General features: G+C 39.5%; 1 protein-coding gene across 4 annotated transcripts in view; it reads right to left on the reverse strand.

Moving 5' to 3' along the window:
- Positions 1-23302, reverse strand: part of LOC103474711 (neprilysin) — a 57838-nt gene that overhangs the window by 24659 nt on the left and 9877 nt on the right. For 3 of the 4 annotated variants that reach the window (XM_008425860.2, XM_008425859.3, XM_008425862.3), the window contains exons 2-4: positions 22697-22873; positions 21598-21633; positions 18554-18715 (exon numbers count right to left, since the gene is read on the reverse strand). In XM_008425860.2, coding sequence (XP_008424082.2) covers positions 18554-18715; positions 21598-21633; positions 22697-22873 — 375 coding nt within the window. Of the gene's footprint in view, positions 1-18553; positions 18716-18878; positions 19081-21597; positions 21634-22696; positions 22874-23302 lie in introns of those variants that run through there. The other variant, XM_081614387.1, reaches the window with a different exon arrangement.

The following is a 23302-nucleotide window of genomic DNA, read 5'->3' on the forward strand; positions in this document are numbered from 1 at the left end:
TTCTAGTAATTGTAAAGGTCTGGGTCTTTATTTATGCCGTCTAGATAAATCTGTGGTTTTCATTAAAGCTTTTCTCGTTCTAGAACAAGGTTGACAGTCATAACTTAACGAATTTGTACAAAATCTTTAACTTATGCCCAATCATACCAGATCCGCCACTTTTCTTTATTTAAAAACATGCCTCAGAACCACCAGTGATTAAACTGAGTTTGAGGCATGAATGAACTCTGACATTTAGGAGCAAAGATGTAAATGAGAGTCATGTGAAACGTTTGTCGCAAGACCCACAAACAGAAGCAGGTAACAGGTGCAGTTTTTAACAGAGCTTATAAGTAGTGCTCAAGTCAGTTAAAAAAAAAAACCCTCAAAAGTAGATGCATCACATGACACGTGATTGTGATGCATATTGAAAATAAATAGAAATGGTAAGACAAATCGGCTCGTACTCCAATTAGGACACTCTGCTAATCCCAAGAAACTCCCGATTCCTCTTCATCTGCAGTCTAATTTTGCCAATCACACCCCAAGAAATTCACAAATGTGTTTTGCATGGTTAATGATTAACCACTACTGTGCAACATGATTCGCTCTGCAAGCTGTAATTAGAATAGACGAATCAAGGCTGTAAAAATGTGTAGACATTTTAAGACTCTCAAAACAAAATCTCTGAAACAGAAGAACAGCCAGACAGTGCAGCGTTGGCGTTAGTATTTCAGAGAACTGTCCTAGCGTACGACAGTCAGTGGGAATGAAGAATAATTGGAACCAAGAGAAGGTTCTGCTTTTTGTCTAAGTGAAGACAGACATTACAGAAGTGTTCGAAACCTTCACAACCCTTTCAGTATTTTTGAGGCCCATCGCGTTTCGTTTTTAAAAACTCCAGTTGGGACAAAATATTAGTTGCCGTTAGGAAACCAGGAGCGGCTGTAGCAAGAGAAAACCTGATCAAATGTAGCGAATTACTTTAGTGCACCGTTAAAAACCGTTTAAGCAAATGCATTGCAGTAGCCCAGTTTTGTGGATTCTGTGTTTCCCTCCATCTCTCTTATCCTCTTTTATCTGGTTACACGCATACGCTGCAGCCTATATAACCATATTGAAGTGCGCCTGCCGCCAGTAAACCACCGTCTCCCACCGCGATAACAGAAGTACCGAGCCGAACCAGATGGTTGTTAAAGCCAATTCAATATTTGGAAGAGTGGCCAACACGGACTCAATGACTTTGTTCACTTTCTCCGCTGCCATTGGGCAAACTATTAACATTGCAGACTACAATTTTAAAACCGTGCAGATAATTGACATTGTCCATAAATTCTGTTTGCCATTTGACCTGGTTGAAAGTCAACCGGAGAAATCCTAGATGGAGCACTGAAGGGAAAAGAGACTAGAGCTGAACTGTGTAAGACAAAGGACAACATGGGAGTACATTTACTGTCTATACTGAAGTGTTGAGCTAGTACTATCAGCACATGCTTAATGTTAAATGACTGTTTTGTAAGATGTGGAGACTTAAAATTTCAGAAGGCGTTGAAATGTGGATGTGCTTGTCAGGAGACGAAAGATTATATAGAAGCTAATTTTGAGCATGTTTCTATGTCAAAATGGTACATAAATTCACACAGAAAGTGTTTAGTACAGCCTATTGAGTTCGGTACGCACACAGAAAACAAATACTGTTGCGTAAATAAGTGAAGGCTGTATGAGAAGAACTAAGTGAGCAAAGTCTCTTTCAACATTTATTGCTCGACTGAAATCGATCCAGGACTTGGCAGACTCAATTTTTGTGTGTTGTCACACCCTTACTAAGAGAAATATGTTTTGTCCAACTTTTTGAAGACCTTCAATTACAAGCTAAAGTAGTTAAAGTGATAGAATAATAATAAAAAAACAAGCTATAATTTCCTAAGGAGTTTCGTCTAGTCCCACTTTTACGTCGTACAAATATCTGACATTTTTCTTCACTTCTTTGAATTTTTAAGTAGTTGCTTAAATTATTGCCACCTGCTGGCCCAAGGCGGCAACAACAACGGCAAACATTTCTTTCCAGTGGATTAAATAAAAAAAAAATACAAAAAAATCTACTTAAAAAAAACATGTACACATTAATTTAACTGGGATTTTATTACAAGGTATTGCTTAGCGTTTTTGATTAATCTGTCCTAAATGAAGCAGATGTAAAATTTAAAAAAGCAAGTGAAGGCCCTAGTTAAAACTGAAACGCCTCACTCCCCAATGAGCCCTTTCAAAATAAAACCCACTCAGTCAGGAAGATGCAATTCTCACCAAGTCACTTGAAGCTTTCTTTTTTTATCTATAATGCTGACAATTTATCCCCGACCCTTAAATAGAGAATGACATTTTTTTCTTCTTTATTCATCTTCTACTTTTAGGTTTTTTTAATCTGTTACCTTTTACTGCGTGGGGACCTTTTGTGAATTTTAATCTTTAACCATTTGAATTCATTATGAAGACAGTCATGAATTATACATAATGTAAATCTCTTTCAAGTCTTTCTGCCTTGTAATAAACTTTCAGTACATGCAAAATGTACGTTAATGACTCACGACTGTAGCAGGTATCGTTTATGACGGTTCAGAAGAAAGGAAAGACCTTTTGCGTGTCGCGTTTTAAAAATGAATGTTATTAGGAAGACGCACAGTCATATGACGATTTGTTTTAACGTACAGGCCGAGTGCGTCAGAAATATGTGTACTTATAAAAAGAGTAAACTTTAGTGTCACAGTGAATAAACTGCTTCTATTGCCGTTTGTAGTTACTTTAGGAATCCCTCAGTGGAAACTAATCCAAGGCTCCATAAAGACGAGACCAAATGGTTACCATTTGTCCTCCAACCCCCATTCACACTGCAAGCTTCTCCCCCCACATTCAGCGGTCATCAAGCTCTTTGAGTTTAGTTTAAGCTAAGGGAGCTTTAGCGCCTGACGGTCCATTACACTGTTCGGTTGCGGACCAAAAATGTAACATTTGTGATCTTGTCAGCTGGTGCAGTTCACTTTCACACTGCATTGTGTCAAACGATACAAACCAGTTTGAAAAAAAAAAAAAAAAACCTTTTCCATCCCTCACCTGCGTTGGTACAGAACCAAGACCTCCTGAAGAAGATTGTGCATCGTTGAAGGAAATGACGCAAAAACCTCTGAAAACCACATGAATGCAACGTTGATCTTGAAATTAAAATAGGAATTGAATAGAGTCAGATTTGAGCACTTGCAGCATTTCTCTTTGGTAAAAAGACTACAAGCCATTTATCCTGCTAGCATTAGACTAGCAGTTGTTTTAGTTGTATTTACCCAGATTGCTCAGTGCTTTGGTCTACTTCCTGCTTTTGCACCAGTCCACATGTTCATTTGTATTTGAACTGCGCCAGTCACTTCAACTGAATCAAAACATCGGTTTTTATGCGGACCAAAGTTTGCTCATTTGCTCCATGTCAGAGTTGGATTTTGCATTCACACCTCCCCAAACATACCAGAGCTTCTAGGCAAACAAACTACAGTTTAAATTAAAGCAGACTAAACAGGGCTGGTGTGAATGCACCCTAATGGTCTTTGGTTCTGTGTGTAGAAACTAATCAGGCATTCAGCGTTGCTTTCATAGAAACAGCTTTTCTAAGCATTTATGACTTTCTGCATTAGCATGGCATTAACAAGACCTCTGTTAAATATTTTAACATATGCAGTGTGAGGCATGAAATATGCATTTCTACCATTTGTTTTGATGTAAAAAAAAAAAAAAAAGTACTATTGTAGCAATAGCACATAAGATTTTTGAAATTATACTTTGGTCATTCGAACTGTTCTAAATCAAAAATAATGGAGATATACAGAGGACTCCCCTTGTCCACCATATAGTACAAGCCTTAAAGTGAAAGCAGAAAAAATGGAAACCTTTTAAGAGGTTTACCAACTGAAATGGGTTATGTTGTAAGTAGAACAACCCTTTGACTTTGACAAGCCTTCACCCATCTGAACATGGCATCAGCCCTGTTTGTCACTCTGTCATCTCAAATGTTGCATCAACCTATACACACCATCACACGCTCGCTTCATCTCAAAGCGGCACCGGGATCAATACAGGAAAGAGGATGGATCTTAAATTACAGAGGGAGCTGAAAAAGGAACTCTCCCTGGAGTCCAGAAAAGGACATCACTCACGTCACTTTGAGTTGAGATCAAAAATAAAAGATGGGGAAGCTGAACCCTTTTTTCCGCTTCGTAAGTTTGGGACCAAACAACAACACGGTGTGATAAATAAAACCCAAGAAGCAAAGCAAGCACGACTTATGTTCCCCTGTTTTTGTTCAATGTCCTTTAAAACGCCCGCCCTAAAAAACAAAAGGCGGAGCAGATTAGTAAAATGACAAAGTCGATCCGTCTTTCAGAGCAACTTAAGAGCTTCTGAAGCCTCAGATAAACAGCTGAATGGACCAGCAGTGACTTTTCCCAGAGTGTGATTATAGAGACTCACCTCTATAAATCACAATTCAACATTTATCTTCATTTCCACCGATTAGCTTAAACTGAACTCGTACTGTATTACAACATGAACCTGAACTGGAATCCATTTGATTTATATTGATCTGATTACAAATATCTGCATATAAATCAAAATCATTTGTCTTGTTAAGTGATTCAGATAACATTTGTTGAGAATTAGCTTGGCTACATATAGAACCAAACTGAGTGAATCAATGTGACGAGTGAACCGAAATGAACATTCACTGCAAATTGATTTCAAATGGCTCTTAATTTGAGGATTATGGCTTACAGCTAACGAAACTGAAAATTATTTTTATTGCAGACTAAAAGAATAAATCTAAATTACTGCCAGCTTACTGAAAACTACATCCATATACTATAGAGTGCATAGCTGCTCTTTTTGAATGAATTTGTGCGTCGACACGTTTTTGCACAGCCAGCGGTTTGTCCATGGGTGTGTTTTTAGGCGTCACATTTTTCTTTCAGTTAACTTTCCATAAATAAGGGCACCGCAAACTGAACCAGACCCGACTCCAGACGAACTGAGCCGGAGGGGTAAAGAGAGAGGAGGGTACGGTAAACAAACTTTTAATTTAATCCAAATACATGGACGTTTATATAAGCTTTCAAATAAAATAACCATGTTTATTAATACAAAGTAACCAATAACGATGTACACAGTGGCATGATTGAGATCTGCATAAGCATCAGCTCATACTTTGCAGAAATCCAATTCCTTAATGAGCTTTTGTGGTCAACCCTTGTTGGAGATATTCATGACTGCTTGCAGGAGAAGACTCAATCCAGCTGTTCTCAACCCCATAATAGTGCAGAACATATTATAAATAATCATTTCAGAAATAGTCTAATTATCTAAAACTGAATTTTGGGCTGCAGTTGGCTGAAAACCTCGTTTCAAAGCTTTTTTTTTTTTTTTTTTTTTTAAATGCTTCAAATTTTTTATTTGTAATTCTATTTGAGTTTCACTGTTAACATGACACCGAAACAAACCCTTCAAGGATATTCAACGACACAGTTGTGTCGTTTGGTCCTGAAGTGAGATACGGAGCCATTTCTGAACAAACGGCAGAAGATGTGAATGTCAGCATTTTTGGGAAAATAAATTAGTTTCTCTTTGGCTTTTGAATGGGTCAGACTGACCACTTTCTTTAGGCTTCGTTTTTTCTTTTTGTTTTTTCTATGCATAGAAAAGAGGATTGGAGTCAAGCATCTCACCATGCCCCGTTTTGAATAAGATGCAAAAGACTATAGAAGACAGGCTAGATAAGAGGGCTTTGAAACTTTAATCCTGTTGTAGTTTGACCGAAGCATCTCATACATTTCCCCAAGAAATTGTGTCAGCTTCTTGAAAAAGGGGCATAATCTGTCTCCTTTAAATCTGCTTCCTTTCTTTCTTCCCGTCGTGCCTGAATGCATCTCGCTTTAGATTATACGTGTGGTTATTTGCCTAATCCTCCTTTTCAACTTATTACCATGCATGCACTATTCATGCACTCGTTTAATTGTAATGAAGTCCTAACCCAGAGACCCTTCACAGGGTGCCTTCCGCAAAAGGGCGCGGATCGTGTGTCTGTGTGTGTGTGTGTGTGTGTGTGTGGTTGGATTACAGACTGCAAAACACTCATGTTTAACCACAGCAAAGGTCTAAAACTAAAGCATCACACACAAACACACAAGGTTGTGTTTGAAAGTATTTGATAATATTGTGCCACCATAATTTGTTATTTTGTCCAGCATAAGGAATTTAAAATTGGCTTTGCCATTTTTTTCCTATACTGCCTTACATTTCTGTGTTTAAATGCAAGAAGGTTGAACGTTAACCAAAATTTCACTTAGTTAACAAGTAGGTTCAAATAAAAAATTAAAAAAAAACAGGACAAAAATACATTTGAGATTTAAAGCTTTACTTCATTGTTGTACTTTAGTGTTGTATAACTTTAATTTTATGTTGTTTTTATAGTTGAAAATTATAATTTGAGGTAGTTTTTTTTTTTAAATACTATAGATTTTGTGTATATGAAGATACTTTTGCTGGTGTAAGCACTATTCAGCCACAGTAGCAGTCAAAGATTTTACATAATCATTTGCATTTTCATTTACACAACTTTTGCCCAACTTTTTAACCCCCACTACAATTCTTGATTTCTGGCTTTTGACTTCAGATTAGGAGAATCATCATTCTATGACTGTTGAGTGATCCTACTTAGAAATTTCATGGCTGAATAGTAAAAAAAAAAATTTCTCAAGCCACACATCTAAACAAGGAGGGCAAAGGCTGTGAAGATGTTCCCACTCAGGATAATAATCTTTTCCCCCGGATGAGCTGGAAGTGTACACAGACAGAATTAGTCCAGACAGGAAGGACTAATTGTGCTGCAGGGAGAGGGAAATATAGGGGCTGCTGCAATAAGCTGTGGGACTCCTGCATTTATCTTGGTCTTACAGAAAGCCCAGCTCAACTGATTTATGTTTGCGTTCCAAATCCATTGCATAAGGTCCTTTAACACAGTGTGCAGCATGTCTCTCTCAAAGTACTCCGTTATAAAGTTTAAAGTCCACCACTTTTTGAAATTCTTCAGAGAGAACAAAGAAAAAAAAGTGAATCTCAGGTTTGTGCAGCAAATTGTTGCTGCACAAACCAACACAAAGGTAGTCGAGTTGATAGACACCGATTTTGTCTATTTGAAGAAGGTGGGGGGAGGTGGGGCGTCAACTTTACTCAGGTTTCCACAACCATTACGTTCCCCTGGATTACATCCAACAGAGGAGCTGTTCCTAACCACAATCCAAAACAAGATCAAGGTTTTATTATGATTGAATTGATAATAAAGTCTTAAATTTGAATTGTCAAGTAAATTATAGAAATACAGTTAAAGTGCAAGTCCTTTTGAGTGATAATGAAAAAAAAGTTAAAATGAAGAAAGTTTTCCCTATTGAACTGCCAGAATTCGCTACCAAGCAGAGATTGGTCATTTTCACTCAAACACCACTTTATTCATCCTTGCGAGAATGAGAACAGCAGACAGACATGTCCAGTGTCTGATAACTCCAGTATAGTGACCGTCTAGTAAGAACAGACCAGAGCGATCAAAGTTTCTCACAGGGAGTCTGGGAACCAACATGAGGGGCGTTAAAGGCCTTCGAAACCTGGAGGAGTTTTCCGCTCTTATCTGAACCCTCCCGAGGTTTTAGTAACCTTCACATAAATCTGGCTACAGCTGGAAAACGCAAGGTAAACACCTTCCATGGCTTTAGAAACAAAGCAGAAGCTATTTTCTAACATTGCACTAATCGAGTCATACAGATTGAGATATTTTATTTACGTGTATTAATGTTGATGCTCATGGCCTCTAACTAGTAAAAAAAAAAAAAAAAAGTATGTCTTCTTAGAAATCAACAGTCTTGCATGAGAACAATTTGATTGCTGCGTTATTGCAACATGCCAACGCATCGCTGTGCTACAAAAAACCTTCTTCAGCTGCAATTCATACTTTGTGAATCTCCCCCAGACTGTTGAAAGGGGAAAAACTATTTACCTTTCCGTTACGTTTCCATGACACTTTAAAGAGCTAATTTCTTTAAAAACGACCCTTCATGGCTAATAAATTGACTGAACTGCTGAAAAAGATTAACTTTTTATTGATGTCTTATTTAACTGAGAGGTACCCTACAATGCAAGAGACAGACATTGTATACAAAAATTGACTTTTTATATTGTTGAACATTAATCTGTTGCTGATATGCAGGATGTTTATTTTCATCATTTTCAATAGAAGCCATCCTGTGGTTAAACAGCTGTGGTAAATGTCTCATTTTAAATAAAACTGAAAGAGAAAAATAACCACAAATATACACATCTATAAATTCAATTTTTTAGTTCCAAAAGTCAAATCTTCAAAACTGGGCTCAATAATATTCAAGTCCCTTGAGCTGTATATCTTTAAACACACACACACGCATGCATGCACGCACATCCCCCCCCCCCACACACACACGCACGCACACACACCAATCCCTCCTCAGTAAGTGGAACTTATTTTGGATTCTGGAGTCTCCAAATGGAAAATGCCAGGCAGAACCTCCAGTAATCAGGTCCCTCTTTGAAAGCCGTTCCCGGTTTGGGAGGCAGACGCTCTGATTTAAAGATTAAAGAACCGACCTCTCAAAACACTATTAATATGAATGGATCAGCTGATATCAAACCTTCCCCCTCCGCCCCCACATCCCATTTTAGATTTATTTACCGCCGTATTCTCTGAAACTCTTTTGAACTCCATTTTTATTCATTTATAAGTTCTACCCGGTATTGTGTAGCCGCTGTTGGGATGCTGGAGCTGCATGGTGATGCAATCGTTAGCCTGATTGCACTGCAGCAAGGTGGTCTTCGGTTTGAATCCTTACCAGGGGCCTTCTTGCACGTACATTTTATGTGCTCACTGTGCTCGTTTCTCTGGGGACTCTCGTCTTTCTACTGCAGTCTAAAAACAGCCACTTATACAGGTTATTTCAAATAAACTGCCCATGGGAGAGAGAGAAAGTGTGTGTGTGTGTGTGTGTGTGTGTTGACTTGATCCCTTTAGCATTTATGCCCAGTAAGAGCTGAGATAGGTCATAACCCCCCGGATACAAAAGGATTAAGCAGGTGGAGAAACTGAATGAATCTTTAAAATGTATAAATCTAGGAGAGGTGAAGTTTTGAGCAAAGGTAGACATTAAAAAAAAAAAAAATCCAGTGTTTGTAGACAAACTTTAGTAATTTAAATAAGCGTCACCTTTCTGGCATTCATGATCGAGCAGACTGTTGTGCTGCATCGCAAATTCTCAGGAGAAAATATTTTGAATGCTCATTTAGGAGTTGCCGCCACTGCAGTCGTACACCATAAAACCCTGATTATAACGTCTACCAGAATATTCTCGTGTGCGTTAATGTTAAACAGCGTCGTCTCATGCACCGCCACAGAACCTCTTATCTCTGTGAAACGCGTAATTTTTAGTCTCCGTCTCATATTATGCAAATGCGTTTCAATCCTGGACAACAAATGAGGTGTTTCAGGCAATTCAGGATGAGTGTCGAGAATAAATCTCCGGGATGCAGGCGCTTTAAAACACGCCGCGGTTCCTTAACATGCACGACACACATTCAAGGAATGCGGGGAAGAGCCAGCGTGCCCAAGAGAAAGCTTTAGAATTCAAGTCAATATTTTAGTAACTTTAAACTATAGCTTAGAATCCTATTCACATTGTAATGACAGAACAAGTTCCGGTTCAGCAGAAGGATTTTCACTTCTGACGTACCTGGTGCAGACAGAGGGGTCAGTGACCCATTAATGAAACTCTGTAATCTGCGCTTATGTACAAGGGGGTTACATGCAAACATTATTAAAAGAATGAGTGAAACCTTTTAGTGAGGTGCATCTGTTCTTGGAGTCACCCGTCTGTCAAACTAAATTCTGCCACTCATCATTTTGCTAATGTCCCTCCTGTTTATTAGATTGTCCCTTGTTGATTCTTAATTTAAGTATCTATATAGTGCGGGACAAACGAGGAGAGGTGAGGTTGGAAGTAAGACATTCTCAAAATTATTTTAACAGATGAGCAAAAAAAAAAAAAAAAAAAAAGATGGGGTGTATACAGCTGCTTCTACTTTGACACTCCTAAATAAAATCCAGTGCAACCTTTAAAAAAATAAAATACACACACACAATATATGATGCAGATAAGTAGTTGGATAATAAAACCTTTTAATTTTGAGATTTCAATTTGATATATAAAAGGCATTAAAAATAAAATGTATCACTTTATTCAGGGTTTCCTCCAGTGTATTATAAGCCTGGCGGGTCACCAGGCTTTACTTGTGCCCCCACCAGGCTGAGCATTGCTAATTTATTCAAGTCTTTTTAAAATGTTAGCATTTTTTAAGACTTTATAGAAAATTGATGGAGGGATGGATGGAAAAAGTAAATTCAACCAAATTTTACAGAGATTCAGAGTCGATGCAGGTTATAAAACATAGCAAAGCTCTTTCAATCCAAGATAACCTGGCAGAGCTACTGAGCATACAGTAGTGATCCATAACATGTCACACCATAACATCTGGTGACAAGATTGATTCCTGTTAAAGAGAAGCGCCATTTGACAGGAAGAAACCTGTGACAGAACCTGGCTCTGTGGGTGAAGTCATATTTATACGCTGCTGAGGCTGTTAGTTCAACACAGACAGGGTCACAAAAGGCGTTTCAGCTAAACAGGCCAGGTGCAGCTTCAATAAAGATTATATGTTAAAGAAAATAAAGAAGCATTAAGTGGAATAACTTTGGGTAGCAAATAGCAGGAGTCAGTGAGGAAACAGCAGAGTGAGGAAAATCTGTCCTGCTGCAACCTCAGTCTATAGTACTGTAACCACAAAGACAGATGGGGGTAACCTCCAACTGTAAGATTTCTCAAAAGAAAAAAAAAAGTAAGCTCAGTCTTAAAAATAGACACAGTACTCAGTAAACTGGAAGCTGGATCCAGAAGAGATGAGCCTGATAACTAAGATCTGCCTCCCATTCTACTTTTAGACGTTCTAGGAAGCAGCAGTCACCCTGCTGATAGTCTGAGAGAACAGAGGACAGTCTGCTAACGCATGAAACAATCATGTCTGAGGGAACTGGATTATCAAAGGAACATTTTAGGTTATATTCCAGAATTAACAGAGCCAATGATCAGAGAAATTGAAACTGTAGTAATATGACCTCTAATTTTCAAACAAAAAAAAACAAACAAATGTTTTAGACCAGTGTTTCCCAACCCTGGTCCTCGAGGCACACGGCCCTGCATGTTTTAGGTGTTTCCTTGCTTCAGCACAGGTGATTTCAATTAGGAGGCGTTTGCTGAATGAGGTGCATTAAACAGGGACATTTCTAAAACATGCAGGGCAGTGTGCCTTGAGGACCAGGGTTGGGAAACACTGTTTTAGACTTCCCAAAGCTAAGACTTTACAATAGCTCAGCATTTCCAAGTGAATATCATCCATAGTACGTTTTCACATCTTCAGGACACGCATAAACTTCACCTAACTGATTGGGAGTCATCACCATATATATATATATATATATATATATATACACACATGTACACACACCTGTATCATCGGTGGAAGTGTTATGGAGCCAATACAGTTTTCTTCACAACATTTCAGACCAGTGTGGAGGTTTCCACGTTCACAGAGCAGCTCTCAACATGCAGTCAAAGCAACAATGCAGCAGTTTAAATCCAAGTAATTGAGCAATGATGATCAATGCCAAGACTAGGTCTGAATTCAGATGAGAATCTATGGCAAGAAATTAAAATGTAAATTTTAGTCACTTCTCCATCCAGCCAGCTTTTCTGCAAAGAAAATTGGATGAAAGATGTGTGAAATGGACATGGCAAAACGTTTAGCTCCATTTGCAACAGAAGAGTAATCCGGCAAGTTCAGAGACGCCGAATACAAATGCAGGCCAATATTTTCAGATCTCAGTCAAATTGGACAACCGGTGAATCGGTTTCCTTTCACGTAAAAAACGTATGCTACTCTGGGGCATGATGGTGGCAAAGGTGGTAGGAGTCTGTCCCGTTTCCAGAGGTTCGGCGGTTCAAATCCCTGCTTAGTCTTGGTCGTCGTGTCCTTGGGCATTACACCTCACTTGCCTGCTGCTGGTGGTGGTTTACCACCATTACTGTGTGAATGTGAATCGGTGAATGACTAATTGTAGCTTTGTGCTCCACTGGACTAAATAAAGAACTCTTCAAGTACATTTAGCATTTCCTTTGCACTGGTGTATCAAACAGAGAGACAGTACAGTGATAAGACAACCACGACTGCAGGCTAAGAACATCCACACTGATCTCAGATGTATAAACAAATAAAATAAAAATCTCCATTTAAGTTGTTGTTGCATTACATCTGATAATCCAAGCTACTTAAATGTGCAGAAATTTGCAATCTCAATGAGAAACGAGCTTAGGCTCAAATATACAAGTGAAAAAATAAAAAAACATAAAAAGTTCTGAAGTCATGCAAAAAGCAGGAAGTCAGCAGTTTGCAAAGAGCAGTCACTGATACACAGGCTATAGCCAGGAGAGGAATACCACATGCCGTTTCATGTGCTTTGACCCATCCTTTAAAGCGGTACGCCGCGATTCCCCGGGTTACAAGCTGCACTTCACGCCCAGGCTGCCCCTCTTTTTGTGGGCTACATTTCAACACCCATCATCTTCAGCTGTCATTCATCTTTGGTTTCTTAACTTCAACTCAAGATTTTATTAAATTTTTTAAACAAAGCCTTTTATCCTCTCACAGTTCCTGCCTTCCTCTTATGGGAAACAAACCAATTAGTAATTAAAATGCTCATGGTCAATTGGGCAAATTATTGCACAGTATGCCACACCTGAGAGGGAGGAAGGAAGTGAAACTTAAAAAAAAAAGAAAAAGAAAAAGCTTGTGTGCATGAATGCTGAGGGCATCAGGGATGGAAAATATATACATCATTAATCATTTACGGCATTCTACAGGAGTGAAGAACCATCCAAAGCATTTACAAGGAACTGCACACCACCCTACTTACTTGACTATACAAGCACGCAGACATTTTCTTTTACAGCTGTAATCCAGGCAAAGCCCTCCAGTGTCCAGGTGTTTTCAGACTTATGCAGCTGTTGAGAGCAAAAAGCATCCAGCAATCAGCGGGGGGCGATGTTCAAACAAGCAGCTGTGGCGAGCCCCGGGATCACAGGCTGCATGTTTGATGTCGACCTTAAAAGTAGAGGTCATTAACGTGCTCGTCACCCTATAGTTAGAGAGTATTTTTTTTTACCATATCAGCTGATGACGTGTTTAGCCTTTAAGGAGCATTGTGTCGTCTTGAAGTTTATCCAAAAGTACATGGCATGCGGTTTGTTTCGTCTTTAAAAGTGAGTTTTACATGGAGGCACACGCACACACACACGCATGCACACGCACAAACACACGCACACACACACAGAGTAAACCTGCACATGTGTTTACTGTACTGCGTGAGACATTCCATCTCCGGTCGGTGAGCTCCACAGCCCAGAGGAATGAGCACAACACCGTCGGTCGGAGGGGATCACGCTGGTGAATGATTAGCAACAGTCCCCTGGCAGTCCTGTGCCTTTCTGTGGTAAACAGCATTTAGAGCAATTAAGCTAAAAATTTGACAGCGTCAACCTTTGCACTTTGCCCACAGTTCTGCTTTTTTTTCCTGTTTTGTTTTTCTACTCTCTGGTTATTTCTTCTCACAGCACATCTTGCTGTCAAAAAGTTTTATAAAAGCAGCTGAAATGTAGAAAATACAAGGAGTGCGAAATGACAAGAGTTTCACACAGAGGTATGTTGTGTATGTAAATGTCCATGGTATCAGACTGCTAAAAATAAATGTTTATTCTTCTTATTCCCCCTCCACTCACCGTCTGACTTTTATGAGAGGGTGGCCTGCCAAGTAGGAGCGAGGGCAGAGGACAGTGGCTCCAAAGTCACATGAAAGAAGCTTATAAAAGTATTTGTACTCCTGGAAACCTGATGTATTGTCACATTATGTCAGCAAACTTTGATGCATTTTTTTTGTGCAACTTTTTGATTTTATACAACAGATCCTCACAAAGAGGCATTCATTCATGAAATGGAAGTGACTGCATCAAGGGTGGTGGTGTGATTATATGTTCTACCACTTTATTTGATACATAAAATCCAGTCCAAGCAGTTGAAATAAATTAATTTCAGTATGAATGCGAATGTTCTACACAGGTTAGCTGCAGAACATTAGTTAAGTTCACGAATACTAACGCAAGAGCTTCAGAGAAAAAGCTGCGGAAAAGTTTAAAACGGGGTTTGGTTGTGCCGAACTTGGGATATCTCAAACTAGAGTATTCGTATCGCTACTTCAACTGCAAATCCACCAAGACAAAGGGAGCATTGATCAGAAAAGGTGCCGACAGGCCCGAGGGAATGATGGCAGTGCTGCAGCTCATGAGGGAAACTGCCGACAAGACAAGCTGTTAAATGTGCACAGTTGTGCCGACAGACTGGTTCACTTTTTTTTTTTTGCCACTGGCCACATAGGAGGCAAAAAAATGTGGGGAAAAGGGGGCAAAATGGGGGCAAAATAAAACTTCTAGTGTTCATGAATAAACTTAAGTTGCAGAAAACAGTTGCTGTGACGAGATACCTGCACAAACTGGAATTACAAAAATAAATTCAACAACTCCTGGTTTTTTTTATATATGTAATTTTTGCATAGGATGAGGTGGTTTTTGCTGTACTGACATTGGTAGTTTTTTTTGTTTTGTTTTTTTACAAACCTGCAATGGAAACACTTTTTTCACTTTTGTTATAATGGTGGAAAAGGCAAAGAAGATGACAAGAACGGACAGGACAATGCAGCATGGTTTTTGAATGACTTGTTGCTTGAACATACGTCAGGGGGATTTTAACTGTTTCTTATACATGACTAACCCTGTAATTGCACAACTGTTTTTCCCAACATTAGCGGAATATCAACAAAGTTTTCAAAAAAGTCAAAAGGCAGCAACTGAACACCATTCCAAACACCCAACCGAAGGAAATTGAGTGACGGCCACATCGTGCTGTGGGCGGAGCTTATTTATTAGCAGAAAACTTGAGAAACTGTTAGCCGTTTATGAGAAGACAGAGCTGTAACGATTCCTCCAATGAGTCGAGTACCTCAATTTTTTAAATTCCCTCGAGGAAAATGTATCTGCCTCGAAGCTTTGTCAAGTTATGCTTTATTATTTAGAGCACAGTGTTCCGGACGGACCGTTATTTGCGTTGGGCAGTGCTCTCACTTCCGCCTATGAGTTGCTGCAAAGGGCCAGCAGAATAACGTCAAATTTTTGGGGGATTTTTTATCTTTTTTTTTGGAAGGGTAGAAGGAACAACTAAACTTTCTTAAACCGATTGTTGCGATGCGTGGAGTATGTCCTCCTGGAATGAAGAGCACTGCGGCTCAGAGAAAGAGAGAGAGATTTTCTTTCGCGAGAACTCGATGAATCGTAACAATAACCGGTAGAGTACTGATTACTAAAATATTTGATAACAGCCCTAGAAGGCAGATTCAGCTAACCTGGAAGAAAACCATTAAAAGGTTTGCAAACATTCACCTTCCAGCCAAACAATGACACTGAACACACAGCCAGAGCTCAAAGGGACGATTCTGATCAAAGCCTAATCGTGTTAGAATGACAGAGTCAAAGTCAAAAATCCAAGTTAAACCGATATGAGCAGTTCTCCATCCAAACTTGGCAAGCTGCTGTTATTTTACAAAGAAAAAGAACGTGATCCTCCAGACGTCCAAAGCTAACGCCGTGCAACTGTAATCACAATGAAGGGCGGTTCCACAAAAGTCACTCACTAAAGTGAAAATGATTAAAAATGCAGGTCAGACTTTGACAGCTGCGTCCCTTTTCTTTTACCGTGCAATAAAGCTTTACTTTATGTTGGTCTGTCGTATAAAATCCCATTAAAACGCAGTTAGATGACAGAATGTGGGAAAAGTTCAGGGGTTACGTTTCTGCAAGATTCTGCAGGTGTGGCAGATCCTTTTCTGAACCGTGAGCAAAAGTCTTGCTTTAACAACTCTGTTGTGGAGGAGTCTCAGGTTGAATTCCTGGTGCAGTGCCAGAAATATTGCAGCCCTCGTCGATAAAGTCCCAAAACTCTAAATCCCAGCTCCACATTTCTACCATCTTCCAATTTTCTGCACCAAGAAATACTCAGAAGGTTAACGGGAGAACGAGCAGATTTAAAAACCTCTTACATTGATTTTACTTTTATGCACCATCATGAAAGGAAAGAAAAGAAAAAAAAAAGACTCAATGCTGGCACAAATTATTTCATTAAGCAGTTATTGTCAACACCCTAAATGGCTTTTCTTAGCCCTGAAGCTTCACTTAGTCCTCATAATGCACACACAAAAAACAGTACTGCCAGTTAATTTGAACATTCATGGCACATGAGGAGTTTCTGTTGTTCATGGAGGCTTTGTCCTCCATAAAGCTTTAGTGCCTTCAGCTGAGCACTCGAGCGGCCTTCTCGCAGACAGTCCTGGGTGAAATACGGACCTCACACAAACGCATACACCCATAAATCCCCAAAGCACACAAACGCAGCCGCAGAGTAATGTGACCCTCTGTATATCACAAGAACCAACAAGGCTCTAATGCTCAGTAAGAGAAGAAAACAGAAAAATGTGAGCCTCACACAAAAAAAAAAAAAGATTCTCCCTCCTATATTGTATACTCCCTCCTATATTGTATAAAAAAAACTGCCTAAACTCCATGTTGACATGCACGCTAACTTATTCCCCAACTCAGCTTTCTGCTGGCAAAGTCCCACATGGTAGAAGTGAAGCCAGACTCCTGTAGCATCTGAGATATCAATAAAGCTGCAGTCCCTGAAGGACAGCTCTCTTTAAAAATCTGATTTCTAAGCAACTAAAAAAAAAAAGCTGTTCAACACCTTCACAAAGCTAGCCTGACAAAAGAAAAAGAAAAAAAAGGTAAATGTAAAAATCCACTTTTTGAGCTTCATATCATGTTACCCCCTCATCGAGGGTTGCTTTGATTCATTCATGTTTGAATATCCTTGAATCCCTGTTGGCGGCCACTAAGGGGTGCCTAGACCTTAATGCGTGCTCATAAAATGCACCACCTATTTCCCCTCAGACCATCCCTCTCCCCCACACTCAGCTCCTTCAGACCAGCAGCAGCAGCGACTAGCAAACACCTGGTGGGACTGCATGAATCTACCGAGTTCAACGCTCCTAAGAACGGCTGTAAACTGCATCAATGGGCGGCATGGAGAAGCATTGTTGTGATGACGTGTCGGAAAGGGTGAGAGGTTCTTAAAGAGACAGAGGCCAATTTCAGTGCATCGGATATGGTAATGACGCAAAGGAAAACTTGTCTTCCTTTGCATATAAAGTGCTGTAAAATGGCACAATGTGACTGGAAAACACACAACACCCTGGTTTAACATTTAGATTCGTAAACAAAGTGCTATACCATATTTCAAGAGGTTTTTTGTTTTGTTGATTTTGCAAATTTTGGCTTGCAGCAACTAAAGCTCAAAGTGCACTCTCTCAGAAATGCAGGTATTCCAGCCTGCAGTCCATACCGTAAAGTATTTGCACTTGGTGCTTCGTCAGAGGCTCCTTTTGCAAAAGTTACAACAATGCAGCGTGAAATAAAGGTGACCATCGCGTGCCTCTAGTGAGAGGTTATGGAAGCCCAGCTCGCTTTAATTGTAGCCTTTAGCTTGTCTTTATTGTTGGATCTGCTTCCTCTGTTTTTTTTCTTAACAGCGCAAAAGATTCTGACTCCACCACCCTCCAAACATTTGTGACTTCTGCTCAGCTGCAGTGCACACCTTGTGAATATCCCCCCGAACTCCAAAACAGGCTCCGCCTCATAATCAAGCAACGGGTCTCAACCTCCAGTCCTCAGGGGGACGTCATTCTGTATCTTACAGCGGCTTTTTGCTTCAAAACACAAGAATCTAATTATTAGCAGGAACTTTTTCTGTGGCGAAAAAGTTATTTGCCAAGCATATTCAGGTGTGGTGGACCAGGGCCATGTGAAAACCAGCTGTTGAGTTTGATCTCACTTTCTTAAAGCTACCGTTGCAAGCGTCCTTGTGCGCCTTTTGTTTGTTTCCTCCATCTAACTTTATTACGCTTGAGTACATCACTCTACAAGCAGCATGCTTCTTTAGAAACAACCCTTTGTTGAAAACATCAATGTCTCTGATGAACAACTGTTAATGCAGAAGCACTTTCCCCACGATTGTGTAGGTCAAATAACTCACAGAGAAGAGAATGATGCTTCACATATTCCTCTTAATGAAGCCAAGTTTTACATGGGTTGTTTCCTAACTCCTAATTGTCAACAACAACAAAAAAAAGCCTGAGTGAAAACCTTTTCAAATACCGTCACCAAGTTGTTTTTATCTCAATCGATCCATGCAGGTTCCAGACCTTTGAGGATGACCTCCAAGTCGTCCCGTAATATGTCGAACGTGCTGTGTCTGGAGCTGGTCTCTGGGATGATGTTCTTTTTCAGCCATCCTCCACAGGCGTATTGATAGAAGTTGTCACAAGGATCCACCGTAGCATCCATGTTCTCAATGAGGCGAGACGCTGCAGGAAATTGAGAAGGCAAGCTTTAGGTTTATTGGGAGGGGAAAAAGAACGTCCTAAACAAGTATGAAATAGTTGAGCTGGAAGAAGCCCTATCAAATTATGCAGATGAAATACAATTTAGTTCTGCTAGGGAGACTGTCAGGACTGTAATAAAACTTACAGAGAGAGAGAGAGAGCGAGCACTGGAAGGCAGGGAAATAAATTAGTGAGCAACAAAGCAGCAGCAAAGACAGAAGAACATAATGAAGGTCTAGCTGATAAGAAACCTGAGTGTTGACAAGAGCAGCCATGCTTAATTTAATACAGGTGTGTGGCAAGACGTAGGTGTTCCAGACAAAAGGCCTTTCAGAATAAAACATGAAGTCTCCTCAATTAAGACAGTGAAAATCAAAAACTCCAAATTAAAACGCCTCGCATGGAAAAGAAGAGAATCAGTCCAACATCACAGGTCGAAACAAGTTCAACTTCTAATTAGGTCTTTTTCAACAGCAACCTACGGCCACCTGATTAAAGATCCTCCAATGTCACTAATTAATACTCTGGCATTCTGGGAAATATGTTTAATCATCTTACACCAAGGTGTTCAAAGAGAAGATTAGCTATGAACCTGTTGAAGGATGAAGGCTGCAGCTGATTAGCCGAATGCTACAAAAAGGAAAGCAGCTAAAAAGCTCTGATTAGAGTGATCTAATCCTCCTACAGAGCTAAAGGGCCAAACCGCTCATTTCAGATACCAACACAAAACTTAATATGTTTATTCCTCACTTTTCAGTGAGGTGGAATGATTTAAGTCAGGGATAAACTGCTCAAATAATCAAAACAACCTCAATAAATTATTTTCACTGATTTAAATAAAATACACAGTGAGCACCGTGAGTCAAACTACTTTTTTTGCAAAGCTTGTTGCAAGGCAAGAGCTCTTTAGTAAAGCTGAGTCGTAGCTCTTCTAATGTAAGTGTGAACGAAACTGTTCACATGTTTAGCTAGAGAAATTGGGAAATATTTTCTTTTGTGGAGCACCTGCTTAAAGCTTTGCAAGTTTGTCAAAAATATTTTCTGCCAAGAAATAATTGACAGAACCACAAAGAACAAAATTTAAATGGATTTTTTTCCTCCCCCCATTTTCCATTAGGTGCCATTCCCAGACAAGTAAAATCTTAACATTAGCAGAGATTTGCGAAGATAAAACAGCATAGCGGCGGTAATTGGGTTTTGTTCAGGCACCAGCAGTGAAAATATGTTCGCTTTTTTTTTTTCCCAAGCAGCAATTAAATTACAGACGGCTGCTCACTCGGAGATCCCTTGTGACAAGGCTGTCTATCAAATCTGACTGAATTGGGACACAGACTCTGCAGAAATGCTGCCGAAATAAATTGGCATCTGTTGCTGAAAACTGGCACCAAAGATGTTCATCTCTTACTTATCGCTGTGGTTTTCATTTCCCTACCAAATACATTGTTCTCCCGCGCACAATGTGTATCTGAGGAGGAGACACGGTGATGAAGCACTCTGTCGTCGTGGATACGATTGAAGGAAGCATAGGAGGTGCCGCTTTATCAAATGAAATGCTGGGATAATGGCTCATATCAGTTACATTTTGCACCAGTTGGACTGTGAGGATAAGAGGAAAAATATATATTTGACAAAGGTTTCCTTCTGCTCCGTTATGTAATGAAAGCTATAAGCTCTTCCCCATCGCCAGACACTATGTATATTTTATCTATATCTTTAAACATTTCTGACTTTTACCAAGCCTTTCCAAGACATTTTTGAACCACTGGTTTTTCTGCTGGCTGACCCTCAGATCAAACATTTAGCAGGAAATTCTCTTTAATGATTTTCTGCCTGTCAAAGTCATCCAGTTCCGATAGACTACCACCATGTTGATGAATTGATGTTGACTTTTTATTTGGAAAATGTTGTGCTGCTTTTACAGATGATGGAACAAGACAGACAAGTTCCACCTTTGCTGTGTCAGGACACAAAATCTAAACGTTTTGGCATGGGGGCCAAAAATGTCAAGTTGAAATACACAAAACTTTTAGCGCGTTTTCTTTTAAATTCTAAATTTATATTACCTGCTAAATAATCAATGCTAACTAACAAAAGACTAAATTAACACTTTCTTTTTCCCCAATAAAATAAGCAAAGCAATCGGATTCATTTGACGAGGGAGCAGCAAATCAATGTAGTTGTAAAACAGAGGAAAAAAAAAAAAAAGTCTTGCTAGTTTGACAGATGGAAAAAAAGAAATTTTGTAAATTTTTCAGATTGATCATTTGTTTCTCTAGATTTATTTTGTGCATTTTCAGCAGCAACAACGAAATGTGGCTTACGTTTGTTGTATTTTCCCAAGTTTCTTAAATGGCAAAATGAGTCTGTATCTTAACGTAACGCGCTGGATATTTTTGCTCCCCAATAACATTTAAGGTATTAGTCTTTAACACATTAAATTGAATTTCTTTGTATTTACCGTAACATTTTTAAACGTGGACCTGCATCAACTTGGTTATCGAGGATACAAACCATTTTCAACATGACATGTTTTTAACTAAACGTAAATAGCAGAAAGATGAATATTTTTGTCTAAACTTAATCTCATTAATTTATAGTTTTTTGAGATGCGTCCGTTTCCTATAAGAAACAAACTTCTTGGCTGAATGAACATTTCTATATGTAGTAGGGCTGATTATATCCGTTTTACTGCAATTTTGACTGAATGGATCATGTCTCAGTCAAAGAGGCCGTTTTCAGTGAGCACGTCTAAAATGCTTCCGCAGCAGCCTCACTTCTCCCATGCCGGCTCCCTCTGGGAGAAGTCAAAGCCTTCAGGATGAAACAATAGAGAGAAAAAAAACAAACAAACACAAGCTGCTTACCTGACTGCGTGCAGTCAGCTGTGGTGCAGATTTCATCTGTAAGACAACGTAAAACACATTTCCATTACTTAGTAGGTTTTTCAGCATTCAGTGGTGATTATATATAAATCAGTTCTTTCTTCTGTTCTCTTCTTCTGCATTTCTTTTTATTAATCAATTTGTTGCACATATGCAATGCAAATCTCCTCACAAGTGTCACTTTCTGTCAGAAATGTGTTAATCAAGTGAAACGTGGATGCACCGACACTCCAGCAGATTACAATCTGACCTTTAACGAAGCGCTCTGTGGGTTATATGAGTGAGCGCACATAAAATGAACATAGTTGAGTGTAAACATGGCTACAAGCATAGCCAAGCCGCTCAGTGTTCATTTCCCTGACAAAGCAGCTTACACATTATTAAAGCACAAGACTCCAAAAATTAATAATGGCTCAACACGCCCACAAAAGCCAGACGAACTCCATCAAACTTAATTGGATGACCTTTTCTGTCAGGATTCTGCCATCATGACCTGCTGAACTTTGTCAATAATTAATCTATAGATCACCTGCTTGTGATAACTGATACTCAAACCCCATTCAACTGCTTATTTTAAAGCAGAAGCAAGAAGGAGTACACATCTAAGATCTGACATTGAACTGAAAAATAAAAGGCTTTAGCCAATGTTCCATTTTTCTTAATGCATCATCCTTTCTTTGAAAAAAAAAAAAATCTTGGAAATGTGAAGTTCTTAGAATCAAGCCTACATTTAGAAATTTGACAGCATTTTTGAGTCATGTAAACCTTTTAAAGGGGACCTTTGAACACATATGCATATTTTTCTTCTTTTTCTTAATTCTGTGCCAGAGACTGTATTGAAGCACAGTGGATAAAAGCACACAGAACAAGTGTCTTGTATCTGAGCAAAGGGCAGCTCTTCTGAGCTTACCATTAACCATGAAGTGAAACCTAATGAATGTCCCTGACAAATCCTTTCGGCTAGATGATTCACTTGTTTTGTTTACACAGTTCTTGTCATTTGAGTTTGTTAAAGACGAGGAAAAAAAACATGCACACAAAAACATCAGTATCAGTGCTAAGCCTCAATTAAAACACTCACCAGTCTTCTGGGTGGCAAACAGGATGACGAGGGCGACAATGATGATGAACAGCAGAGAGACGACAGTAATGAGGCCGATCTCCAGAGAGGTCCAACGGGGCTTCTTTGCCGATTTTGGGGTACTGGTCTCCGTCATGCTCAGGTCTCCTCTTTCACCAACCGGCTGTAACAACTCACCTAATGGGGGAATAAACCATTGGTCAATTCATTAACAAAGCTGTTCCAGTCACAGCTTCCTGTCACTCTTACTGGAAAAGGTCCTGTTTGCACCAGTTTTCTCTAGATCCTCTTGCCATCAGTTTCCAAAACTCCAGACCAGCCTACAGACTTCAACAGAGGCTCAACAGAAGGGCCTCAATGCCCCCAATAGACACCATGAGACCGTAACTAAATGGCGAGGTCACCATCACTGTGGTAACACAAAATATGGATGGTAAAGACATGCGAGCACAAATTGGGTCTTCAGGGTGGATTTTCCACTTGCAGACTGGGTGATATGTGGCCTGACCTCCATTTTGTAATCTCTCCAGAAGCCTTAAAATGCAGTTGCAACATCGATAGTCTCACAACAGACGAAATGGAGTTTTACAACTTTCCTGGTCGCTT

This window comes from Poecilia reticulata, chromosome 13 (assembly GCF_904066995.2).
Source record: "Poecilia reticulata chromosome 13, P_reticulata-male-v2, whole genome shotgun sequence".
Taxonomy (NCBI): Eukaryota; Metazoa; Chordata; class Actinopteri; order Cyprinodontiformes; family Poeciliidae; genus Poecilia; species Poecilia reticulata.